Source organism: Anarhichas minor, unplaced genomic scaffold (genome assembly GCF_050575085.1).
Source record: "Anarhichas minor isolate MPS153535 unplaced genomic scaffold, ASM5057508v1 ptg000028l, whole genome shotgun sequence".
Lineage (NCBI taxonomy): Eukaryota > Metazoa > Chordata > Actinopteri > Perciformes > Anarhichadidae > Anarhichas > Anarhichas minor.
In genome coordinates, this window is record NW_027466474.1 from 1,871,547 (window position 1) to 1,898,469 (window position 26,923).

The following is a 26,923-nucleotide window of genomic DNA, read 5'->3' on the forward strand; positions in this document are numbered from 1 at the left end:
CTGTAATTAAATCCAAGACTGCAGTAAATAATGAACAAATGAATGGGTCAGCATCATGCAACATGTTTTCTTTTATTCTTTAGGGCTGCATTTGCACCACAAGCAGAGGTGAGTTTGAGCTGTGTCAATAATTACATTTATAAACTTTATTTTAAGACAAGATTCCTTTCCTACTTTGCTAACTAATAATCACATATTAATTGTTTGAAGTCATAGATAAGTAACACACACAGATACAATACATATTGAAGATGTCACCTTAGAATCATAAAACGTAGAATAGGAATTATACTTTTCAACCATCTGTAGTATAGGTATCTTTTTCATTACATAGAAACAATCACCCGTTCCATATCATGATCACATGTCTTTTTCTGTGCGAGTGAGAGAATAACCCCCCACACCGTGGTGAACATATTGCCATTGGCTGCTGTCCAGTGCTGCACTTTGCTGATTGGCTGGCTCAAGCTCTAATGGCTCACAATTGGCCCATAATCTACTGCATGCCCCACCCCCACCCAGTTTAGGAACAAAGTGGAACAGTGGACACACAGAGAGGAAGGTGATGCAAGGTTTGTGATGTATTTCTGGCCCCCGTATCGAGTGCTTCCTGTGTGTAGCATGTGTGTAGTATGTGTGAGTGTCTATGTGTGTAAAAGGGTGTGTGTTCATGTGATAGCAGCGGCTGTGCTCACAGCTGGGCTCTGCTGTGTGTTCTGGTTTCGAGGAGATAAAACTCTGTGCTGAGCCAAGTAATGGGGCATGTGTGTACTCACTGTATGAAGGCTTTGCTTGTGTGCGACTGTATGAATGTGTGTTTCTTTGTTTGTGTGACAGAAGGATTATTATTATTATTATGATGATGAATAAATTGGTGGAGAAATGGGTATTTCTGCATCTTTTATGATGGATTTCACACAGAGCGGATGTTGAATGTTGGTGAAATTTATTGAATCTATAAAGAAGCTATTAGTCTCTATTATCTAAGGACTGAAGAAAAACATACTCGTTTAAAAAAATGTTCTTAACATCTAATTACATATTTAATAAAGCCTTACACTGATGTGGAAATGTGTTTTTTATTAAAGTGTACTTCACTTTAATGAAAAAAAGAGCTCAACAGAGTGCTAGATCCTCATGCATGGTTGCTCTTTCCTCATCTGAAGACTTTGTCAACTGTGCATTTAGAAAGGAACACGTTTTTAGAGTAGAGTGCTCTTTTATTCCTATTGACACTCGTCAATAGGAATACTGAAACAATTGATTAGTTGATCGACAGAAAAATGTGGTGTAATCATTTGAAAGCAAAACATTACTTTGTAACCAGTTCTCTTTTTCTGCCTTTCTTGGTCTTATAAAATAATAAATGTAATCTGTTTGAGTTTTGGACCGTTGGTCGGACAAATCAGATCTGAAGACACCGGGGGCCGTAGAAACTTGTGACGGGCGTTCTTCCTAATTTTCTGACATTTAATAAACCCAACAATTTAATTAACAACGTATTTAATGGTAAATTATGTTCTTATGACAAAGTAAAAACACTTTGTATAAATGAGACACAGGGACTACGGTAGATATTAGATGTTGAAGTAGTATTAGACAGTATCTCTCATCTTAAGATCTTAAATTCTCGACATCAAACCTTCTGTAAGATCAATAATTCCTCTTCCTTTAAATGTCATTCTTTCCATTTTCTTATCCTCCATTCCTTTACGGTCTTCCTTATATGCTCCTGCTTTTTTACTGCATCCCCATTCCTATCTCACCTCTCCTCTTCCTCCTCACTCTCATCCTTCTTTTCTGACAACCTGTTCCTCCATTCATCTCTTTTGTTTCTGTCCTGCTGCACCTACTCTATGTATTCCACCTCCTTTTTCAATTTTCTCTTCTAGACATGGATCAGATTCTCCATGCCTCCGCTACCCGCCTCCTCCTATAGTAGATTAGATTGCTAGTTTCTCCAATATCTGCTCTCTCCTCTGTAGTGGCATCCACATTGCTCTGCAGCTCACTGTCAGTATCCATAAATCCAATTTGCTGTGTGTGTGTGTGTGTGTGTGTGCTTGCATCTGCACATTTACAGCTAGTACGATGGTCACTGTGTGTTTCTTTGAAGCGGAGTGTAATCGTGCCTCTGAAGCTCTGTGTGTGCCGACATCCATGTTTCTTGTCGTGTGTGTGTGTACATGCTTGGTTAATTTTCTTTTTCTATACCGCAGTATGTCAATGCATTTGTTTTGCATGCAACTGCTTACGCGAGTGTACATATATTTCCCTGTCTTGTATCTCGGTCTTTGTCACCATGCGTGTTGTTTGCGTGTGCCGGTGATAGCTCTGTGATTCGTGCCAAGTAGAGGCTAAAACAGCTTGCTAAACTTTGTCACTAGCGTAATTTTGTTTACTTCCAATCACGTGAATATGGTGTATAGAAAGTGTTGAATCATAATTCTCGCGGTGCCCACGTTACCTGAAGGCAACGTGGTTGAGGACAGTCCTCAGCCTTCTTTGTTATGCTGTCACTCATGATGGCACGCCCCTCTCAGTTGATGAGACGCTAGATCAGGGTCAAAAGTCTGAACTGAAAAAAAACGATCTGAAAGTGAAAAAAAAGATTTGAAACCGAAAAAAAAAAAATTTTTTATCTGAAAATATAAAATCTGAAAAATATAAGACCTCAAATATCAAAATATATATGAAAGTGAGAAAAAATGAAATGTTTTCAAAAAAATTCCAGAACTGAATCAAAATGATATTCAACCCAAAAAAACTTTTCATTCATTTATTTTTATTTTGAATACATTGCTGTATTTTTCAATGTTCAAGACCACAGCTTGAACTTTGAGGTTCAATTTTTTTTTTTCAAATGATCAAAACGTTTGACCTGGATTTAGCTCCATAGATTTAGCTCCATATCAGTCGGGGGTTGCTGCTCGCCCGGCCTCCGCTTGGTGGATCCGCTGAGAGGGAGCTGAGCCATTAGACACGCTGCAGTGACTACAGAGAGAGGGAGGGAGAAAAGGGGGCGGGGGGCGGCGTGGGTGTGGAGATGTACGGTGAGCTCTGCGGGGATGGAAAAAGAGGGTGAAAGAGATGCGGGACTGAGGAGTGTGGGGGGGGGGGTGATGGAGAGCGAATGAGATCGAGGGAGAAATTGGGAGGGACTGCATAGAAAAGCAAGATGGGCAGATGGAAGAGCAGGAGGTAAAGAGATGGAAAGGAGTGAGGGCGGGGAGCAAGAAGTAGAGTCGATGGAGGAGGAGAGAAACTACAAAAAGAGGAAGACAGAACAACAACAGGTGTGGAGTGATAAGGAGAGCAAACGGTGTAACTGTTAATGTCCACCCTCGCACAATATATGTGTGAATATCTGCTCAGTTTGCACACATGAAAGACTGAGGCGCACAAATAAACAATGTAAGGTAGTTAAAACCCCTAAATCTTTCCTCCCTTCACTTCTTCTCTCTTCTATTCTCCGCATTAAACACCCTGCCGATCATTACTTATTCATTCATTCTCCCTTCTACCTCTCTATCCTCTTTCTCTCTTTAGCTAGAGGAGTCCAGATATTGTCTTCTCCTCTCTCTCCATCCTTGTTCAGAAGCACTAAATATCTAACATGTTTCCTCTATCTCCCGGGGAACATTTGTCTCTCGCGTGTACGAGATGGTTGGAGTTAATTTGCCATCGGGCCCCCGTCAACGCGATAAATGTGTCTGTAGCTTCTCACGTCGTCGACTCCAGGTTGTCAGTTTGAATTTGGTGTAGAACCCGAAGCTGGACCGACATCACTTAACCGTTCCCTCGTGATACATGCAACTGGTATTATTTAATGACCTCATGGGTAAACCATCCATGTGTGGCGTCACGACAAGTATAGAGATCGTTGTCAATTAAGGAGCTAATCAGTTTCGCCATTCAATTTGCATAATTTGCTCGGTGTGTGTTGCATCTTGCTTATCATGGCGAGACATTGGGCTGCTCAAGAGCTTCTTCTTCAGAAAGCAGGCTGATGCTCCGCAATTTTGGAGCAAAATTCGTAGAACTCCCCTCACAAAGCTCCTAATTCTCTCAGAAAACGATTAAATTAAGGGATCGGATTTTGACATTAGTTGCGCTTCAGTACGTGGGCGTTTTCTTGCCTGAAGTACAATCACAACCTGAATGATTCTGAATGTTCCAGAGTAGCTGCCACTACCAGCTGCAATTCAAAAGGGGACTTTAAGTGAACTTTTGCATGACTAACATGAGGGTTTTTACCGCTTCCCTCACTCCACTGCTGCCACAGACACAGATTTTGCCACTGTCCACAGCTGTTGTGTCATGGGTCAGCACATACACATACACAGCTGAATTTGTTATATTCGTGCACACAACATTTGTGGGTTTGTGACCAAACAGAGGCAAAGCTTTTAGTTTTGATCTTAAGTGTGTTGAGTCTGTTTAATATTCGCTGTGTCACCTGCAGCTGGTCACAAATGTCATGTGTATTTTTTGTGGACCACATGTTTTGCTTCACCACCACGGTCATAGAAGTCTCAGTGTTGACTCCTTGTTGTGAGGAATGAATGAGTCATGTCCTCTCCAGCCGTGACTCCCCCATCTGGTATGGACATCATTAAATGAACAGAGTCACAGAGGCTGGTGTTGGTGGTGGTATCGGCCTGCGGTCCCAAGTAAGCAGCAGCTACTAAACAGGCCAAATGCGACTTCACTTTGAACCTCTCACGACACGAACCCTTGCAGACTTTTGATTAGGCATAATTTCAATCCGATGTATCCGCTATGGGACCCTGCGCCAAGAGACGGTGACGACCCTAACAGCTGGAGATTACAGTTAGATTATTTTATCAAAGAAAATACCCGGGGCTCAGAGCTATCTACTCTTTAAAGGGAGCCAGAATTCCTACGTATAGCCCTCCTCCACTTTCTAAAAAAAGCAACAAGAAAAAAGGAGGAGCACACTGGTAGTTTTCCATTGAAGATAAAAAAGTATTTTTTTAAAGCTAAATATGTTGCCTGCGTCTGACAGGAGAAGATGAATGGTCGAGGTGATAACGTACGACAGTGTTGGAAACAACTGTTCCTCTGACTCTGACCCTCTGACGCCGTTTGGATTTGAACAACTCGCCCACTGGCTGTCTGTGACATTTACCAATAGTGAGGATGTGATGTAACCATCATTGCTGTTAAACTAGGTTAGGCCCTGGCAGTTAGGGGGGAGGGGGGGGGGGGGGGTCTGAGGCTGCTTATATCACTGCGGTAATCAAGTGACCACGTGTAGATGAGAGTAACTGTAACTTCAGCACTGGAAGAATAGAAAGAGCCGGAGGAAGTGGAATGGTGTTAACCAGACCAAAGCCCATATACGGAGACTTTAAGAGATTAAAGTCGTTTCATGGCACAAGAGTTAAACGTTTATGATTAAAACACTACCTGCTGTATTTACATTAATAACACAAGACAGAGCCGAGTTAGGCAATTCATTTAGCTCTCAGATAAAACAAATTGCTACCGGTTACACTACAAAAGTTTGTATGTTGAGTGTGTGTTTTAGCAAAAAACAACAATCCTTCAAAAGTAAATTATGGAACAAAAGTTTTGTACAACTCTATAATGATAATAACATTAGTAATATGGGTTTTTGCGTGATTTTCATTCTAATATTATCGCAAAACATTAAAAAGTACGTTTGTTTGCATGAAAACAATGTGCAAACGCAGCACATTTACTCCCATAGAAATTCTGAATTCATGTAAATCTGTAATATTTAGTAAGTGTGAATAGTTTAATGGTCATACCTATTTAAAATGATCTGTGTGAATGTCCTGAATGAACGCCGACACACATGGAAGTCAGATCTGAATTAGTTTTTATTGCAGAAGTAAACTCATAAAGTAGAATTAGAAAAACAACACCAGCAATTCAGTTTGGTTGGGGAAACACACACTGATTAAAGCGTCATAACATGTTCTCACTAATTACAATTGAGTTTAATGAGCTTTATAATTGTCTTCCCGGTGTCAGATGGAACAAGTTTGGCCTCTCTTGCCTCAGACTTGTAATTGCATAACTCTTTTTTCTTTTCTTTTTTCCCCCCCTGCCGTCTTTCAGGAAACAAAAGATGAATTTTGGCCAGCGTTAGCTCCTCCCCATTCCTGCTCTCTCTCACACACACACACACACACACTCTCACTCACACACACACACACACTCTTAAATGCAGCAGTGCTTGCATTCAGTACGTGTGCATGTTTCTTTTTAACGACAGAGGGAGACGGAAAGACAGGGAGATTTTTGCTATATTAAAAAGTGAGAAAGGGAGGTAGCTAGAGACGACAGGGAGGGGAAGAAGGGAGGGAGGGGTAAGACAGAGAGAGAGAGAGCGGGCGTGTAAAGGGGACGGAAGGAAGGGGGGAGAGAGAGAGAGAGAGAGAGAGAGAGAAAGGAGGGGGAGCACATGTGTATGCTTGTCACTAAGGGGCTGGGAGAAGGACTACGGGAAGCGAGGTAGCTGGCCACAGCCGCCATATGCTGACTGGATTCCTGTTCATGTCTGCTGTGTGAAGACTGTAGGTTTCTGCTGTGTGCTGGCCGGCTGGGGAACACGCCATGGGAAGCTCGCATCTCCTCAACAAAGGCATGCCTCTAGGTAAACAACTAGCTCTCTGCTTTTATGTGGGAACTGTGTGTGCGTGCGTGTGTGTGTGTGCCAATATTAAGAACTCTACATTATTCTGCCTTCCTCTTCCTCTTCCCCTCCCCCCTTCTCTCTCTCTCTCTCTCTTCCTCTCCCTTTTTCCGTCTCCTCTTCCTCCTTCCCTTCTTAATTCTGTCTCACTCTATTATCGGCCCCAGTCTCGCTGAATGGTTAGCCTTTTCTCTAGCTCCCAGTGAGTGTGTGTGTGAGTGTGTTTGTGTGTGTGTGTGTGTTTGTGAAGAGGCAAATCTCTGCTATTGAAGGCTGCTTGAACACCTCCATTTGTGGCGACAGAAATAGATCTCTCTCTTTCTCTCTCTCGCTCTCTCTCTCGCTCTCCTTCGAGGGCTAGCAAGGACATGACACATATTTCCCTTTCATTGTGCTTCTTTCTACGGAGAGCGGTTGCCTTGACACACACACACACAGATAGGGAACTCATCTGACACACATATTCAAGTGTACGCATGCATGCACACAGCCGGATTCAAGGGGCAGGTGACAGATGCTACTTATGATAGGGGCTGGAAAAGACATTTCTAGAAAAAAGCTGAGGAATAAGAAGGGGGGTGTGGAGGAGGAAGCGGAGGAGGAGGAGGAGGAGGAGGAGGGTGTGAGGATAATCACCCTTTAGCTGAATCATTGTATCGTTGGTCACCTAAATCTGGATTCGGGAAGAAATTGTAACGATTGTAATCTGTGATGTCATCAACAGGCTGCGGGCTGTGTCTTTTGATGACATCAAAGATTAAAGTTGCATCTCTGATCTCTCCCCCCCCCCCCTCCCTCCTCTCCTAGTGATCTCCACATCCGCCCTAACTGTGCCCGAACAGCTCAAAGAATCCAAGGTCACCGGAGTAGCGACTGTGAGTTATGGTTGAGGGAGGACTTTAAGATGCTCGCGCACAAATCACTGCCAGTCAATAATCGTGAAACTCATCTGGTCACTGGATCTGTTGCAGCACAGCACACGGTGGAGGCCATTGAACCAGTCAGTGCCGATTCAAAATCAGTTTGTCGTCTCCCGGGTGATTGATGGATGTGTCGATTCATGTTTTCGGAGAGGCAGGGGTCCTCTGATCCACGAGCGTTGAGTCACGTCTAATCTGATTAGAAAGGCCTCGATCACTGACACAAACACACGCCAGTCACTCACTAAATCGCCTTTAAAGATCCGACGTTCTCGACAAAATGCTAAAATCTCATTGCTCAGTTGAAGACTTGTTTGCATAATTTGACTTGTGTGTGTTTGAACTCACAGAATGGTCTTACAAGCTGATTACAGGTAACGCGTAATGTGATTGTGCTTGATAGCTCCAGGCAGTTTCCCACCAGGAGGAGGCAAACTGCTCATGTTCTGACGTGTTGCCGACCACAACCCCCCCCCCCCCCCCCCCCGTCACTTGAAAGTACAGTGAGTTCACAAGGCGTGAAACACAGCTGCACGACACAGAATACATATAGGCACTAACAGCAATGAACTTGTTTCAGCGGATTAATTGTTGTCTTGTCTTGAAAAAAATTTCACTTTTCAAAAGCTTAACATATCTAAAACACTGCAGATTAATTTCCTAAATGTTAAATAAGAGGTTCCAGTTGTTGTTTTTATACATTTGTACGTACCACACTGAGTTTTTATATTGCACAGCCCACATTTAAATTTGAACAACACCTCCATTATGAATTAGCATTTTGAGTTGAGCATTTGATTTGAACTGGGACTCATAATCGTGACTACTGTAAAAAATAAATAGTGTGTAAAAAGAAAAAAGACACCTAAGCAGGTATAATTGACAGCTCTTAGACATCTATAAAGCACTGAGCGCTCAGCAAAGAGACTGTGCGCACTGACAACCACTGAAAGGCTTAATCTATTGTATCTAATGCACACAAGAAAAAGCTTGAGCTTTGAGGGAAGCAGCAGTGATAAATCCACCAGCAGCAACTAAAAGGCTGGCCACTTAAAGGCAATGATGGTAAGCCAATATAAGTAGTTACATTTAACTATACTGGGAAACAACTTGTGCATTTTATTGAGAAATACCATTCAAAAAGGGGAAATGTAATCGAGAAGCATGACAGACTAGACAGGTGGCAAATAGCAGGCCTACATCCCAAAACAGCGATTAGTACGTAGGCTACTATTCCATGCAAGTGCATTGTTGTTATTCATTTATATGTCAATATAAATATAGCAGGGACTCAACACAGCAGCTGCCAGTTTTGCATTGTCTGCAATAAAATGCTTTTACTGTAATATTTGGTTCATTGTTATGTCATTTTAAACGGTGACAGTTACACTGTTTGAAATGACATGTGGTAGACTAAATGTGAACAGTGTGTACATCTGCTCATGCTGTCTGACAGATTACATATAACTCAACTAGATACTCTTCATACGCAGTAACAGTAATAATCAGTGTGTGTGAAGCACAAGTCAGTGAAATTTAAAAAAAATAGTTTTGATGGGGAACCGACTTAAAGACCCCCTGTGGGTCCTCGGATGTCAGTTTGGGAACCCTTAATCTATATAATACAATAACTGCCTCGTGGCCTTAATAATCCATTAATGGGCACATTTGTTCCAGAGTATCCAAAGTGACCCCGATCCAATTGAACCTTCAAAGTGATTGTGACTTTCTTCTGCATATTAAGAGTTAATCCAATGTAACGGGCCGACAGCCATACAATAATCCAGTTAAAACCTGTATTTAAATGTGTTTCTGACGTGTATTGTTTAAGACTGTGCTTCTTAACATCTTTCGTTCATGACATCTTACATATCAGAAGCTGCTACTATTTCCCTTTATTGAGTTTGCTATATTTGCATCAACCTCAGAAGCTTACAGGTTTAAAAGGATATATTTCTTCTCACAATTAAAACTGCTACAAAATGTAATGAAGAAAGATGCAGTAGAGTGTGGTATAGCTTCATTGATCTAGTGAAGTTTCTATAAAGCTGAAGATTGTGCTTTCAAACCGTAACTGGTCTCTATTCACCTTCTATCTAACAACAAAACACAAGTAGAACCGGTTTAAAATAGACAGATCAGTAAATGTAACAGTCCACCTGGAACTATCATTTGCACATTCAAACTTTGACTCCAAGTCAAACGAAGCTGCTGCCAAACATTGTTGTTGTTCCCTCAGGTGTTATCTCATTGTCTGTTTTGCTACTGGTGTCTTTAGTTCTGGGAACAAAAAGCAGACAAACCTGAACTGTCTTGCTGATTCAGTACTGCATCTGTGTGTGTCTGCGTAAACTTGTCTGTGTGTGTGAGAGAGAGGGAGGGAGAAAGAAAGGACCTGCATGGTGATCATTTCCTATATGCAAGCTCTTGTTTGTGTTCCTGCGTGGGTTAGTATGTTGAGCTTGAACCTGTATTTCTGTGAATGTGGGTGGGGCTGAAGGTGTGTAGGTAGGTGTGTGTGTGTGTGTGTGTGTGTGTGTGAGAGAGAGAGCATATGAAGGAGGGAGGACTGGTGTTGAGGGATGTTCGTCTGTGTAGAGAAAAGGAAGACTAAAATACTCCAGAAACGTTAGGCTACCTGAACACTTTGTACTTTGTACGTTTTTTTTTTTAAGCGAATAAAAGCAGTGATGATATAAAACCGTGGCTTTTTCTCCTTGCTGGAGAGAGAGCCGTGACGGGAGAAAGAAAGGAAATGGCAAGAGAGATAAAGAAAGTGTGGGGAAACCAGACTGAAATGAGAGTTGGAGATCTGAAAATGAATCAACAAGAGATGAAGGGATGGCGAGAGCAACGCTGAGGAGGGTGACGGACGAGGGTACGGGGGCTTTTTAACCACGCCATGTTGCAGCATGACAGGAGAGCCAGTGACATTAGAAACGAGCCGTGGTGGGGCTCAGCGGTTGGCTGCTACAGTTGCAGACGGCTGACTGATCACAGGTGCCGGCAGCAACGCTCTACTCTCTGTGTCACAGTGAAAAACACTGCATCTGAAATGTGAATGCGTCATGCTGCCGAGGTTCACTTGCGTTTCACAGAGAAGAGTTTTAGTTCAGGATGGTTTGGTCATTATGTGTGTGAAAGGTCTACGTGTTCAAATATATTGTTTTATTAGACCAACAGTCAAAAGATATTTGATTTTAAATGATTTAAACAAGTAGCAAATGCTAATTTATTAGAAGCTGACTCTAACAAAGACTTGGCATTGTTTTGCAAGACAACTGACCTCAACAATTCAATTGTTAATCAAAATGGTTGCTGATCGATTGACCGATAGATTCATTTTTTCAGCTCTATTTTCATCATTGATTGATCGTCGAAATATCTTCTAAAATAATAAAAACGGCCCATCGCAAATTCCTAAAGCTCAAGTTGTCAGTTTATTTTTAAAAACATTATATTCTCAAAAAACTAGCCCGACAGATCGATGCTCTGGAAATGAAACATCTTGTTATAAGAGTGTGTGGTGAGACACACGCTTGCTGTGGTTCTTTAGTGTCGGTCAGCAGCTTGTTTAGGCGGATCACTCTCTATCGAGGCCGGCAGACTTCCTTGTGACCTGCACACTTAAAAACACGTGAAAATCGTCTCCGTTGACTGACAGTCCGATAACATTGTCTCGTTCCTCGGGGGACATAAGAATCCAGCTGTTCTTGTGAGCTGGTCAATGACAGCTGGATACATGCAGGCTGCAGGGCTTTCCCACTGGCTCACTTGATTCAGTCCCAGCAGTCCTTGGCAGATGCTTTTTTCCGTCTCTAAATGTCAGTCAAACAGCTTCAGTGTTATTTTGGTCTGATTACAAAATTTCCCACGGATGCAATTTTCATATCGCGGGTGTCTACAGAGTCCCAGGCCCTTAAGCGCATATTGTGAACACACAGATGGTTATTGATTTTTTTTTTTGTGAACAATTATCGCCATTTCCATTTTGGATGTTGCAGATCCCTTCGACGACATTGCCTCAAAATGTTTTTACTAAATGCGGTGGTGAATCTGAATCAAAGCTCAGCTGCAGAGAAACACTGGATGGATGGCAAGAGCAGAGCCGGAGCCGTGGCTCCGTTGGCTGTCAAGAGGCCTGTTTGCACAGTGAAAGCTCCCAGCAGTCACCCACCCCTGAGGCAATAGGGGGTGGAGGGGGAGAGAGAGAGAGGATTGAATGTAACAGAGAGAGGGGGGGGGAGTAGAGATGGAAGAGGTTTTAGAGTCTAGGAACTCAGCATTCGCAGTTATTTAATAACACAAGAAGAATTTAATGAGTGTTTAATGTGGCTAGAAAGAGGGAAAATGCATTAAATAAAAGAGAAACTGCCATTTGAGTTTGTTTGATTTAGAGAGAGTGCATTAATACTTGCAGTTGTGCTGAGGTTTCTGTGTGTGTGTGTGTGTGTGTGTGTGTGTGTGTGTGTGTATGTGTGTGTGTGTGTGTGTGTGTGCGTGTGTGAGGGGAAAGACAGAGAGAATGAATGGGTGTTTTATCATATCGTACTACTCAGCAGTCAACGGTGCTGGTCCTCCCAAGGTCATGCTTGGTGCTGGAATGAAAGCTATTTCCTCCCTCACTCTGACTGAGTGTGAGCTGGGAAAAAAATAAATGTCTGCTACTCTCCTAACACGCCACTTTGCCGCTCAACTGCGTAGACTGACCAGATTGTCCTTATTCTGTGCAAGTGGCCATCATGCCTATTTGATTTGTACACGCCATCTCTGACTCATGCTTTGTGTTTCTGCTCAAATGAAAGCTCAGAAAAGTACGTCAGCCAAAACAGTGTAGATTGCAGCGCCTACAGGCGAGTGTGCTACTTGTGATTACATCTGAGCGGCAACGATGGTTGTGTTGAAGCTCTGACGGTACTTTTTGCTGTTGCTGAATTCCAATTTCTCAGCTATGCACCATTGATTTTCTATTGATGTGTAAGTGCAATGGCCTCAAGGCGAATCCTATAATGGAAAGCTAATGTTTTACAAGCTCACACAAGGCATTGTGAGCAAGATTTGAGTTTCACTTTATTGTTCTGTGGGTGCTGATTCATCAGATCAGGTTTCAGGCTGCAACCTGACGGTGAGGAGAAGACGACGACACAGACATTTATAGATGGATTGTGCTACATTTTGGGCTGTCCTTTTCTTCTCTGCACCTTCTGAGTGCGGTTTCCTTTCATTTAGTTTTACATGTGAAAGTCTCTTTTATCGTAAGTTTCAGGTTGTCAGTACTACAAAATGCTGAAACCAGGATTTTTAGACATTTATCTCACACTGTAACCCTTAAAAAAGATACAATACAGGTGCTTACCATGAGTATTTTCAGATTTCTTTCTAAGTTGCTAATGTGAGAATCTAAGCAGTAACAGTATCAGCATTAGATTCATGATCCTAAATGCACTATGCACTGATGTATTCCACGGTTACAGTGACGTGGCTCTGTGTATACTCTCCCACGCTCCGCTCTACTGCTGCCTGATACATGCAGGATGTGCTGGTTTAAAAATAGTTCATAAGTATGTTGTTCATAGCGATATTTTTTATTTTTTTATAAATGAGCAGTGAAGTATTGTAAAAGTATTCTGGCCACAATAAAAGTACATCAAATCAAAAATACTGATGTTTCAAAATATCACATGCTTCCTTTCCGTTCTCTCTAAATACTGCCAACCTATGAGCCCTGCAGCACACTGGAGCATGAACCAGATATGCATGTAAACACTGTATGCATTATTTCCCCACGCATGCACACTGGCTCACTCAACAGAAAGATAGATACTGGGAGTTTGAGTATGAAGGGGTTTTTTCCTTGAATGTATTTGGCTCATAGACCACTTAATGATAGCTGTTGAGGGAGGAGTGTCTCTCAGTTTCCAAGCCCAGGTTTTCCAAACCGATCCGTATGTTTGGAGCTGCCAAACGTCTTTCCACAAGTGTGATTCTCAGGGATACTTGGCATTCACAATAACGTGGCGGCCGTAGAATGCTGATTTTGAAATGACTGCTTTAATGAATACTGAATGCTCTCTCGTGATGTTCGCCCATGCAACTGGAAAACAGTGTCAAACTGAGAGGATGCCAGTTGTGTTTTCATCTCGGCAGAAAAGTTTGAGGGGGAATATTTTGGGTGAAATGACGGAGGCGGTTGCTCATATGAGATGTCAGCCTGCACGTCTCAGACGGAGGAGTAAGGGATGAGTGACGGGTCCCGTCAGCATCATCTAGAACCGGCATAACTCTGCACTCACTTCATCTACGGTGCTTTCCAGGTCTGTCAAAGGTTTGCGCGTCAAGGAGACCCAATTACATCTTCCTCTGAATCCGTCCGTCTTTCAGATGTCTCTGTTCTCAGTCAGTGATCTGGAATTATTAACTCTTCAGTTACCTGAAAGCAGAGTCGAACCGAGAGATCCGAGCAGATTGCAGTGGCGGGAAACCGTTAATGAAAACGAATACATGCAACCCCCATCGAGCAGACGACCACTGCTCTCGTTGAACCTGAACAAGCGGCCCTCTAGTGGGGTCGTCAGGCGTATCTGCCTTGTTAAATGCCACTTACCCTCCTGTACGGCCTGGCAGCACTCTCTGGGTAATGGTTGTGGCCAAAGAGACGATTTAATAAAACATCCAGAATGGTTGAAGGGTTTCACTCTTATCCAAATACGGACAGATTTCATGAACTTACCTATATGTCTTCATACATGTTTGTGAGTTAACACTGAATTTCGACCAAGATATGCTACGTAAGAGAAAATCGAGACATAATCTGGAGCTTCAGGCTGCTTGCTCCGTTGTTTTCTGGTCAACATTGACCCATTTTTTCCCCAGTAAGTGGCTCCCAAGATTCACTCTCAGTGGCCCAGAGGGGCGAACACTTACATTCTCCGTGAATATATGAGTACGTAATTAAAACAATGTGAGCCGGATGAAATACAAAAGGATCATTTTTAATTGGACGGGGAGATCCTGAAGGTTTGAGGGCACTTTTCAAGGGCCAGTATTTTACAATAACTATTTTCTACCAGCCTCTACCCTCTTCATCCATCTTACTGCCAGTTTCAAAGAGTCGGCAAACTTCAAGGCAGTAATAATTAAACTGAAGCAACAACAGCTTTAAAAGTAATAAGCTGTGAAACACGACCAGTTGCTCCTGGAGATGTTTTTTTTCCTTTGTTGTTTTGCCCATCTGCCACTTCTTTATTTTCTTCTGTGTGTGTGTGTGTTTAGGCATCAGGCCACCCATTATGAACGGGCCCATGCACCCGCGCCCTCTGGTGGCGCTGTTGGACGGACGCGACTGCACGGTGGAGATGCCCATCCTGAAAGACGTAGCAACCGTAGCCTTCTGTGACGCTCAGTCCACACAGGAGATCCACGAGAAGGTAACACACTTAACTAGATCGTACACACACACACACACACACACACTTACACACACTGTAAGTAGGATCATATCCTGCTCCGGGAATATTTCATCTTGATGTATACTTGTAAATATAAACTCGGTAAGGGATTCAGCAGGCTGCTCTATAAAGCTTTTACATTTGCTGTAATAGATAGATGATAGCATAGACAGATGGTTATTATTCATCATCTGGTGCTGCTAAAAACCTCCTGGAACAGGAAGCGAGTATATTTTATATTTCAGAGAGCCGCAATAAACCATAAATTAATAAACGAATAAACAATGGTAGAAGCAGTGGGTCTTTAAAGCATCAACTCCAAAATCCAAGGCTGATACAAAAAGTATCAGCAGTCTCGTTTAAAAAACAGATATAAATAATGATATATTTCAATCATTTGTAGTTGTCTACTGGATAAGAAATGCATCAAATAAATATCAATATATCTGATGTGAAATAAATCTCCCCTGCTCCTCTCTGCGTCCACCAATATCAGCTTAATCCAAACTCCACCTAAGTGCACACATTTAGATTAGGAACCAAGCTGAACATTTGACTTAAGGCTTCAAAACATCCCTTCAGAAATCATGGATGCCACAGATGTTACGTCCACGTTTGTAGTAAGTATATTTAACCATCAACCAACCAAACATTCGTCTGTTTGCACGATTAACGGTTGATCAGTGGGCTCCAGTCCTTTCTTTTCCCCTTGTACAGGATATTTAACCATCTTTTTGATGGACAAGCGATGTCTGACCTGGAAAAAATGAACATTTAAACTGTAATTTCATTCAGATTGAGTCGGTAAAACTGTTCACGTCAGCGTGGAAGTGCAACTCTGAGTTGGACGTATCAGGAGTTTCTGACTGCAACAATATCCACCTGCAAAACACAATCACAGTGGCTAATTTAAGCTATTTGAATGATGTGAACACAAGGACAGCAGTGGGGGGGGGTAACCACCTTGCAATAATGCGTGAATGCTTCTGTCTACTGACATAACGTGAAATCAGTATCAGCACCTGAGGTATCGATCTGAAGTTGCCTAGTTGTGTGTTAAGGATGTGCAAAGATGCAAATCCCATGAAAAACAAATCTAAAGAAAAAGAAAAGGAGAAGTAAAGGACTCAGAATTGAAGAGTGCAGAGAGCAAACTTAAAATGTGGGTCAGCCTCGGATCTTGCCACACTCACTGTGGATCGTAACTGGGTTTGTATGTCTGGCAGGGTTACGTCTGGTTCTGGGTGTCTGCCAGGCACACTCCCTCTGTGAGCGCGCTCAGTAACCCTCAGCGTGGGACAAACAGATGGCTCTCCCTCGCTCTCTCTCTTGCTCTCTACCTCCATTGTGTAATCAAAAGAGCTTCTTTATTGTAATTGAACCGCATGTCATTTTCAGCCTCTCTAACACACGCATGAGGAGGAGGGCTGGCAACGTTAGAAAAAGATTGTAAGATTAACGGAGAACCAATTAAAAGGTGACAACAACACACAGCCATATACTCCCGTTCCCAATTTATCTGCTGTTAAATCATAATATTTCATTTTTCAATTAAAACAATGAGCCAGTGAGGATCCCTGCTGATATTCGGCACTTTTGTTCGATGTAGAGACACCTTATCTTGACTCCTGCGGTTACGAAAGCTTAGTTTCCATGGTAATATTCAGGAAAAGCAGTCCTTCCACGCTGGCAGTGATATTAAAAAAAACAGGATGCGAGAAAGACATAAACAGCATATCCTGGAAAATAAATAAAAAATACTGCAAGATACGAGATACTGCGTTTATGGAAACACTGCGAGTCTGAACTCGGTGAACTCTGGCTGCTGACATTCACTCAATGTTGACTTGTGAATGCTCACACCTACACAAACACATGCTCACGACTTGGCCGTGACATTTTGTCCATTTCTTCTGTAATGTATGAACTCAAAGCACAATGATTTTATTCTGCAAACAGACACTCTTTTATGCTTTGGTGTGTTTAGGCTCAGGGGTTAAGAAAGGCTGCACTGATGTCGATATTTCAAATATGCACACTTATTGCTTTTCTATAGTTGAAAGAAGTCCCACTGTGTGTGTCTCTACAGGTGCTGAATGAAGCCGTAGGAGCTCTGATGTACCACACCATCACTCTGATGAGGGAGGACCTGGAAAAGTTTAAAGGTCTGCGCATCATCGTCCGCATCGGCAGCGGCTATGACAACATCGACATCAAATCTGCCGGGGAACTGGGTGAGAACACACACACACACACACACACACACACACACACACACACACACACACACACACACACACACACACGCAGACAGGAAGTGAGAGTGTGTATTGGTCATGTGCTGCCCTGTTCTCAATGTCAACATCATTGACAGTCTTTGTGTGTTAAGAACGTAAACATCATCCTTTAACACCACCATTCATCCTTCCATTCATCCCCATGCTACTGCTATAGCCCACAGTGTTAAGTAATACGGGTAACCAGTATTAATACAACATAGATACTGTAGCCATGTGTATGTTTGCAACTATGAATTGTTATTTTTTTGTCCTCAATACTCTTGCCCATCACAGTAACCTTCTATGTTCAAGTAGCTCAAACCAAATGTTTGTTTAGTAACATATTTCACATAAATGGCAGGTTTGACCACATGTGACTTTCAATTACTCGCCATTTCACTCCAGAGCTACTTTACACAGCAGGCTGCCACTCTTTCATTTGTTCCAGAGCCAAGCTTAGCGCTGCACGCTGGGCTAGCTAACTGGCAGCCCGAAATGGAAAAGAGCCATTGCTGATGTTATTAGTTACACCTTCAATTCCAAGCGAATGTGTGGCGTTCCAACTGTTGTGGCTGCATTGATGAGCATAAACAACGAGCCGTAAGAAACAAATAGACAGTATACCCAACAGCATTGGTGGAAATGGTACTCGGATCTTCTACTTGAGTAAAAGTAGCAAAACCACGGTGCAAAATACTGTTACAAGTAAAAGTCAGAGTAAAAAGTACGAACATTAAATGGAACATATCTATATATAGATATGTTCATGTGTAAGCATCACTAATGTTGCAGCTGGCAAAGGTGTAGCTGATTTAAGTGATTTGTAGTTCCAGAAAGCTTAATTAAAAAATACTAGTTGATTTATATTTTGTATTAATAATCTGAATCTGTCACTAAAGCTGTCGGATAAAGAATAGAATAAAATACAAATTCTCAAGTAAAGTACAAGTTCTTCAAAATTGTACTCACGTACAGCACTTGAGTTACATTCCACCACTGCTCAACAGCTGATTTGACCAATCTCCCCCAAAACTTTTTTTTTTCTGATACCAATATGTATTGCCATGTTTGCTAGAAGTCTTCTATTAAAAGATGAAGTGAGTAAAGCTCTTTATTGAAACTCGTGTCTGTCCTGCAACAGCCAGAGCTTTACTAACGTCCCCGTATCTCCTTCCACCAAGGCGTGCTGCAATTTGAAAGCAGCCAGTAGTGTTTGCAGAGGAAATTGCTGACGCGACATCTTGGTTCTGCACTTCTCTACCAAACTAGCTTTTTTACCAAACTTCATCAAATGTGGCCCAAAAAGCTTTTCCTAATCCTTATCTGCTTTCTGATCCAACAGGCATAGCTGTGTGTAATATGCCAGCAGCCTCGGTGGAGGAGACGGCCGACTCCACGCTGTGTCACATCCTCACCTTGTACCGACGCACCACCTGGCTGCACCAGGTTTGTGTCTCTGTGTGGCTGATAAAACGGACTGAAATCAACTGGATTCAAATGAAGTAACTCTCGATGTATTGGCTAGAGGTGTACGTCCATTCATCACAATATAAGCTTCGACAATTACTTACAATTATTTGAGAGACTTTGATGTAAGATGTAGAAGGTACAGTAAAATGATTTGTTCCTCAAATCAGTTATAAGTAATCATCACTTCGACGTATACTTTAACACCATGATCACAATACCTAAAAGGATTTAGACTTTGGTCATTAAGTGCAGATATTTAGAAAATGTAGCTGTATTGTGTTGAACTGTAACGTTTTAGGATATCTGTAATAATTCATTGTTATTCATGCCAGGCGCTCCGGGAGGGCACGCGGGTTCAGAACGTGGAGCAGATCCGAGAGGTGGCGTCGGGAGCCGCGAGGATCAGAGGAGAGACACTGGGACTCATAGGACTCGGTGAGTCACAACATACATATGACTCCATGCCTCCGCGCTGAGACCTACTTACCGTACTGTTGTAAAAACAAGAGAAAGAGCCGCGCTAGCAGCTCTGTGGCTGAACGAATGGTAAGATGCTGATGCATTCACGACGAGAACACGCTGATGATTAGCAGGTATATTGCTTACCATCTTGGTTCAGCTTATTAGCATGCTCATATTTGCTAATTAGCACCAGTGGTAGAAATAAATGGCAATGCACATTTACTCAAGTACAGTACTTAAAGGTGCACGATACGAGGTTGGAAGCATTGCCTCTAAACGGCTCTCAACATGCAGCTGCTAGTACGGCTAAGGTTTTTATTTTGTTAATGTCGTCTGATAGAGGGTAGTCGCACTGAAGTTTCTAATCAAAGGATTTTTCGCTCTTTTCCATTTTCATTTTTCTCCTTAGCTCAGCGAAATTGGCTTCCTGAGGAGTTAATGCCAATAAAATATAAGCAGATTAAACAGAAAGCAAATCTCTTCCCTGAACAGTCTGGAAGCTTTTTCAGTAATAATGAGCAGACGTGTGTAGCCAGAGAATTATGTAATTTCTTCAAGGCAAACGTCAAAAAAAGGGAACATATACAATGTAAACTGTTTTTTTTGTTCCATTTTGAATGTGTATTCACATGCTCCTGTGAGTGTAGTAATGTGTGTGCACCTCCATGTTTGTGTGTTTGTAGGGCGAGTGGGCCAGGCTGTAGCCCTGAGAGCCAAGGCCTTCGGCTTCAATGTGATCTTCTATGACCCGTATTTGGCTGACGGTGTAGAAAGATCTCTGGGACTACAAAGGGTCACCACACTACAGGTAACACACACACACACACACACACACACACACACACACACACAAAAAACACTCCTGTTTCAGTGAGGCCACTTTGTTTCAGAGAAATCAGTAACCTTCAAACCGTTTCCAGCACTTGTGTGTTATATTGATATAAACACAGATTATTAAGAATATAAAACATATATTATTTAATTCAGAAGCATCCATACGTGTACAGCTTTAAGTCCGGCTTGTGGAGTGACTTACTGCCACAGCTATCAGACACTAACAGGAATGGAGTGGTGGGGCCCGAAAAGCTAATTGATTTCCACTGTTCATTTCCTTCAGTTTGTCTATTTCAATGAAAAAAACACAGTAGTATTTAGGATATTGCTACATCGATTACTAAACCATAAAGCAGACCAAAGTGGACAAAGTGTGCTGGATGGAAGTCCACGTCCACTGTCTAATTACATTTTATCTTGTGGCCTGTTCTTAACTGATATTATCGGTATTGAGCAAAAAAAAGAAATGCTTACTGTGAAGCTGGTGCTGTGGTGAGCAGCCCTTAAAAGTGTAGATGGAAGATTGTGGATTAATCTTTAGCAACTTTTCCTGTATTTCTCCTCAGGACCTGCTCTTCCACTCCGACTGTGTCTCTCTGCACAGCAGCCTCAATGAACACAACCACCACCTGATCAACGACTTCACCATCAAACAGGTGGAGGGGCAGCACACACACACACACACACACACACACACGCACACATACGCACGCTTGAATGATTTATTCCCCTGCATCAACTACTACATCCCATGGCCATAAATATTAGAGAAGTGGACACTCAGGGAAGCCCACTGCCTACATACAGATGACTGAGGTTCTCTACTGCGTGCACTGCATATGATGACTGATGAACTCAGGGAATATCTGTTCGTCCTTCATCTACAGGGCTCAGCCACAGGCTATACTTTCAAGTATTTCTGACCTTGCTGGAAGAGGGAAAGTAAAGAGAAAAAAATCTCTCCACGGATCCATAAAATATAACATATTAACATTACCTTTAAATGTCCTTCAGCCAATATAAAATGATAATCAGGTGGAGCTCTATCTATTAGATCAAAGATGGACTGAATGTGTGTTCGTGTGTGTTTAAAGATGCGCCAGGGGGCGTTCCTGGTGAACACGGCCAGGGGGGGTCTGGTGGATGAGAAGGCCCTGGCTCAGGCCCTGAAGGAGGGGAGGATACGTGGAGCTGCTCTGGATGTTCATGAGACAGAGCCTTTCAGGTAACACGATCACTGATTGTTTTGTATGTCGTTGCAGACACACCTGGCGGAGATCTGCACCCTATTGAGTGCACATAATTCTTCAGATCCTTATGTATCTTATATTACAATTGGGCTTTGCATCTTCTATAGTAGATCTATACTACTCAAATATTCCCACTTAAACATTTTGGGTTATGGTTACCTATAGTGTTAATACTTCAAGTGCTCTCCTGTGGTATTTGTAGCCTTTAGTATCGCTCTATAATATATTTTAGGATGCCGAAAGCCTGGAATCAACTCCAGCCAGACAGGCAGGTATGCACGCAGAGCTATTCAGGATGCTCGTAATATGCGGCAGGATACAAAAACACATTCTGAATACCTACAGAGAATAAAAGCTACAAGGAGATATTGGGTTTGGGGTCCCTCCCCCAAGATGTTTTGATGGGTTTTGACTTGAAACCGTGTCATTTTACAGCATTTAGGACCATTATTATTACTATATAGATAATGTCATAAAAGCTTAAAGACAAAACTTACAAGAGTTAAATCACAGAGGTGCACTGACCCCCTCACAAACACCCACACACACACAAGGACACACTCACACACGCCACCAATCTCGTGATTTGTTGCAGCTGTCACTGATTTCACTGTGTTTGTACATTTGTCAGTTTCAGTCAGGGCCCGCTGAAGGACGCTCCCAACCTGATCTGCACCCCCCACGCTGCCTGGTACAGCGAACAGGCATCGCTGGAGATGAGAGAGGAGGCAGCCAGGGAGATCCGGAGGGCTATCACAGGTAGCGTACACACACACACACACACAAACACACACACAGCTGAAATGTAAACACAAGTCTGAAAAGAGATATTGTTGAGTGTTCTATTGCAGTCGAGCATTAACCATTCTTCCTTTCCTGCTTCTTTCTATCCCATTATCTCCTCTTGTGGTTTCCCCAGTGGCTCAGTCTTTTTACCACTGACCTGTTTAATCTCCCCCCCCCCCCCCCTAGTGTGAATTAATTTGGTTTCTCTGTTAACACTTATTTTGCTCCGCTTCTCTGTTGTTCAGGTCGCATCCCAGACAGTCTGAAGAACTGTGTGAATAAGGAGTTCCTCTCCCAGAATAACCACTGGGCCGGTGTTGACCCAGCTACCGTTCACCCCGAGCTCAACGGGGCTTATAGGTAATAATCATCAGGATAAAGAAACCAGTAGTGGTCAGTGCAGTTTGATTTTTCTCCCCCAAACCCCGGTAAAGTGATTGATAAGTTTCTGCCAAATGTCTTGAAAATAGAGAATGTGACGGTTATAAATGTACTAATGAGAGAAGATAACTGATGTATAGAGTGTTACTGCTGTGCTAGAATAACAATGTGTTACTGGGACGTTGTGATGGTCTTTCTTCTCTTTGAGATTTAAAAATTTAATTGATTGAGAAAATATTCGGCAGATTAATTGTCAGTGAAGTGACGCTGCACGAATCCAATCCCATCTTTCCTGCCAAAATAGAGTGTAAATATAACAGGGCAGTAAACAAGATATTATTCAGAACTACCTAACTTTCTATATTGGATTGGACATTACAACATTGTAATGGAAACCCTATGATGCAAACAGGGAGCTTAAAATGTAAAGACATGGATATTACTATCAATCTTTATGAAAAGAAGTTTAGGATACTTTATTATCGTCTTCTGCTCTATTTTGATCATTTAAAAATAAAATGTCTGGAGGTGCAATACTCTGTTGTACTGAAGTGTGCTACACTATTACACCACCAGTATTTAGTTAATTTGTTAAGCTATACATGTTATTATTCAATTGGCATTTAATGGAGGCCTACTGCAGTGTGTTTGTGCAGGTCAAAAAAAGGTCTCATATCTGTAATTTTAGTTTCAGTTTTACTTTGATGACTCAGTTTTGCGTCTCTCTCTTTCTCCCTCTCTCTCCCCTCTCTAGGTATCCCCCAGGAGTGGTGAGCTTGCCAGCTGGCGGCCTCCCGCCTCCTGTTGAAGGCATGGTGCCCAGCGCCGTGCCCATCACACACACCCTCCCGCCCGCTGTCTCACACCCTCCTCATGCCCCGTCCCCCGGACAGAATACAGTCAAGCCACCAGAGGGCGACAGAGAGCAGCATCCGAATGACCAACTGTAGCCACAAACATGGATCACAGCGACAAGCTCCCGAGTGACGAGTTGTCATCAGACAGGTTCACAGAGTGTCAGGTGGACAGGTTGAGGTCCCAGTAACAATCGATTCAAAACACTCTGGCAAATTGGTTCCCAGCAGCCGGTTCATACTCCAAAGAAGAAGAAGATGATGACTATAAAGAGGATGATGAAGAGGAGTGGATAGCTGTCAGACAGTTGTCCTCTGCTCCGAACAGACGTCCTGAGAAAGACTGTAAAGATCCACAGGATGATCTCCAGACTACAACAACTACAGTAGTCGAGTTACTGCCAGAGGCTAAAAAAAAATAAATTAAAAATAACAATAACATAATATCTGTTGATTTGGGAAGAAAAGATTCTGCTGTCTTAGACTGTAGTGTGTCCAAAGTTAGAGGGGCAGGTTTCATGTCTTTCTCTCTTTTTCTGTGTACTTTCTTTAGTTTGATGTACAAGCAAAAGTAGTCGGTTATGAACTGAATGTAACCTGTCCGTGTACAGTTTTTAGACTTACGGCAAGAAGATACTGATACTCGTATGCCAGTCTTAACAAAAACAAGGGTTGTGTGATCTCTCTATGTAGCCAAACTGGTTTGAGAATACAACAATATCTGTTTTTTTTGTTTTGTTTCATGTGTCCCCAAATTAACAAGCCCTAAAACCCTTACCGCCCCCCCTCCAGAAAAAAAAGAGGCAGCTTTTTGCACACCATCTCAGGAACTTAAGTTTCCGCAGTTGGTTTATTATTTTTAAAATTTGTTTTGAATATACCTTTTTATGCCACTTAGTGCTTTTGTTTTTCTACCTGCTTGCCTTTTCGTGTCCTGCTACATTAGATACAAGAGCTAAAGTTGATCTGATGTTTTGATTTTGTTTTGATATGTTTAAGGGGCATGCGACTTTGCTCTTGGGACTTGTTTCTAAATGTTTGGCCCATATCGAGGGGGGTTGTGGGAGGAAAGGCTGTCGGGAGGTGGTGTGATGGTATGCTTGGCTGGGACGACTTCATCGCTAATCGCCGTTTGAATTCACAAAATAGAGCGGTTGGGATTAAGCAGATTAAGTACAAGGCAACGCACTGATATTTTGTAGCAGGTCATTATTGTCGTCTTCGCGTCTAAACATCCAGTACTTCCACCATTTTACACGTTAACTGTCCAAATCATGGAACATGAAGAGCACACCAAGGTTTACAAATGATGCGCGACATGTTGCTTCATGCGAGGGATCCGTCAAAATCAGCAAATCACAAAACTCTATTAATCAGTCATTCAACTGCTTTGCTCTCTGCCAGCACCATCGTTGGTTCCTGTTTGAAGTTAGACTCACTTGTACAGATGTCTCATCCAGTTAAGAACAGTTAATGGTTACCGACTGATGAGGAACAGCTGTGTTCTTGAAGTTAACCCAAATGTTAATGTTTTAGATCCGCTACCGAATCGACCTGTTAAGAGTTATTAAAAATACTCTACGGCCAGTTTGATCACCTTTTCAACAAAGTAAAGACGTTTCCTGATGGAATGTCAGGACGTCACGTTTTCTCTCGTTGAGTATTCCTGCAGCATTTCACGATGGGTCCTTCCTGAGTATACCGTTCAGCCACCCTTCTGTGACCTCTGTGTCTATGTGTACATATGGTGTTCTGCCTGCCTGTGTCAATGTGACTTGGTTGTATCTGTGTCTGAAAAAGCAGCACTGGGAGAAGGGGTGGTGGCTAGCACTCTCCACAAGGCATCATTACAACTAATGATGTATTCAGAACTAAAGTTCTGAATACACAACTAAACAATATGTTAAATACACAACAACATGCTTAGAGCTAGACTTCAGATCTAAAGCCAGCTAACTGACCCAGTAATCTATGCACTGGTTCCACTCTCAACATGTAAACAAGGTGCTGTTACGCCAACACGATCTGAAACTCTTTTTCTCTCGAGATTAACTGACTCCAGTTCAAGTGTTGTTGATGTTAGCAGGACAGCTAAGTGACGGTGCTTTTTGGATCCCCTTCTACCAGCAGCTGAGTAGTAAAAACAGTCCACTGTGGCCTACCTGGTCTTCTTCATGGTGAGGCAGTAAGAGTAGCAATCAGGGATGGAAATTTCACGACCCATTGGCGAGTATGTCTGAGTAAAGAAGAGACTGAGGGGATATTTAAATGTCACTGTCAGACAACAGCCACAAAATGCTGGAATAGTTTGGATTTTACTATGAATCTTTCCTCACCAGATGTCTGTCGTTATGTGTGTGTGTGGGGGGGGGGGGGGGGGGGGACTCTGCTAATACTTCCTGATATAAACTAAGCATTCCTCATTCAAACTGATGGCTGCCACATGTAAAAACAACAGACAAGCTTTTAAAGGGACAGTCCCCCCCCCCCCAAATCAAAAACACACGTCTAACCTGTGTCCTGTAGTGCTATTCATCAATCTAGATTGTTTTAGTGTACATTAATCTAGTTTGATGAATAGCACTACAGGTAGGAGGTCAAATATGTATTTTTGGTTTTGGGGTGAACGGTCCCTTTAAAGTGTCGAGGTGCTCTTTGAAATTCCATCCCTGGTCGTAACACACAGTCCACTGTTGCCTGCCTTGGTCCCCTTTATGGTAAAGTAGTAGGCGTAGCAATATACAGTATACATATTCTATATTCTACAGTAAATATCATTATTTTTGGTCAAAACTGACAACCTGACAAAGATGTTTGTGACTGTATGCATTTGTATGAATTATTTTAAAAGGAAATAAACTGTGGAAAGGTGAAGCTTGTGTCTTATTCATGTCTAAACTCAATTATTATCACTTAATTAATAATAAACATAATACTGTATACTATTTTGATCATTCGACTTTCTCCAAAGATTCAGAACTTTGTGGTTGTTACTGGAGCTGTCATACCAATAAACACAATTTGTTTAAAATTTGGATTAAAATTGTAAAAATGTAGCAATGCAACAGCAAAAGACAAAGGAAAAATTAAAGAGGAGACAAAAAGCTGAAAACAATGCAGGTCTCAAAATATACAAAAACATCTGCTAATGATTCTAGCTGTGAATAGACCAGTTAAAACAATGTACTGAGTGGGTCATGGACATAAAATGAACTATTTAGATCATCTATATATCGTTCAAGTCTTTTTTTCAAGCAAAAAATATGTGAATTTGCCGCTTTCCTTTATCCTTTGTTGCAGTTAATTGATTATCATTGAGCTTTGGACCGTTGGTCAGACAAAACAAAACACATGAAGAGGTCACTTTTGGCAGTTTTCACTATTTTCTGATGTTTTATGGACCAAATGATTAATTGATTAATCTAGAAAATAATCATCAGGCTACTCCATAATGAAATGAGTGCAGTGTCTGCATTGCAACAGTGTAAATCAACATCCTTTTGTATGCATACTGTCATTGAGTATGCATACGTTTATCACGTTTGTCGACG

General features: G+C 42.1%; 1 protein-coding gene across 1 annotated transcript; it reads left to right on the forward strand.

Annotated features, from left to right (window-relative positions):
• Window positions 1-6,460: 6,460 nt before the first annotated feature.
• On the forward strand, window positions 6,461-26,246 carry ctbp1 (C-terminal binding protein 1). Its single transcript, XM_076103205.1, has 11 exons — window positions 6,461-6,649; window positions 14,881-15,035; window positions 17,146-17,290; window positions 18,678-18,781; window positions 19,138-19,240; window positions 19,951-20,075; window positions 20,668-20,757; window positions 21,196-21,326; window positions 21,983-22,110; window positions 22,383-22,497; window positions 23,273-26,246. The coding sequence occupies exons 1-11, from the start codon at window positions 6,610-6,612 to the stop codon at window positions 23,466-23,468; spliced, it is 1,332 nt and encodes a 443-aa protein (XP_075959320.1). The 5' UTR covers window positions 6,461-6,609; the 3' UTR covers window positions 23,469-26,246.
• The last annotated feature ends 677 nt before the right edge of the window (window positions 26,247-26,923 follow it).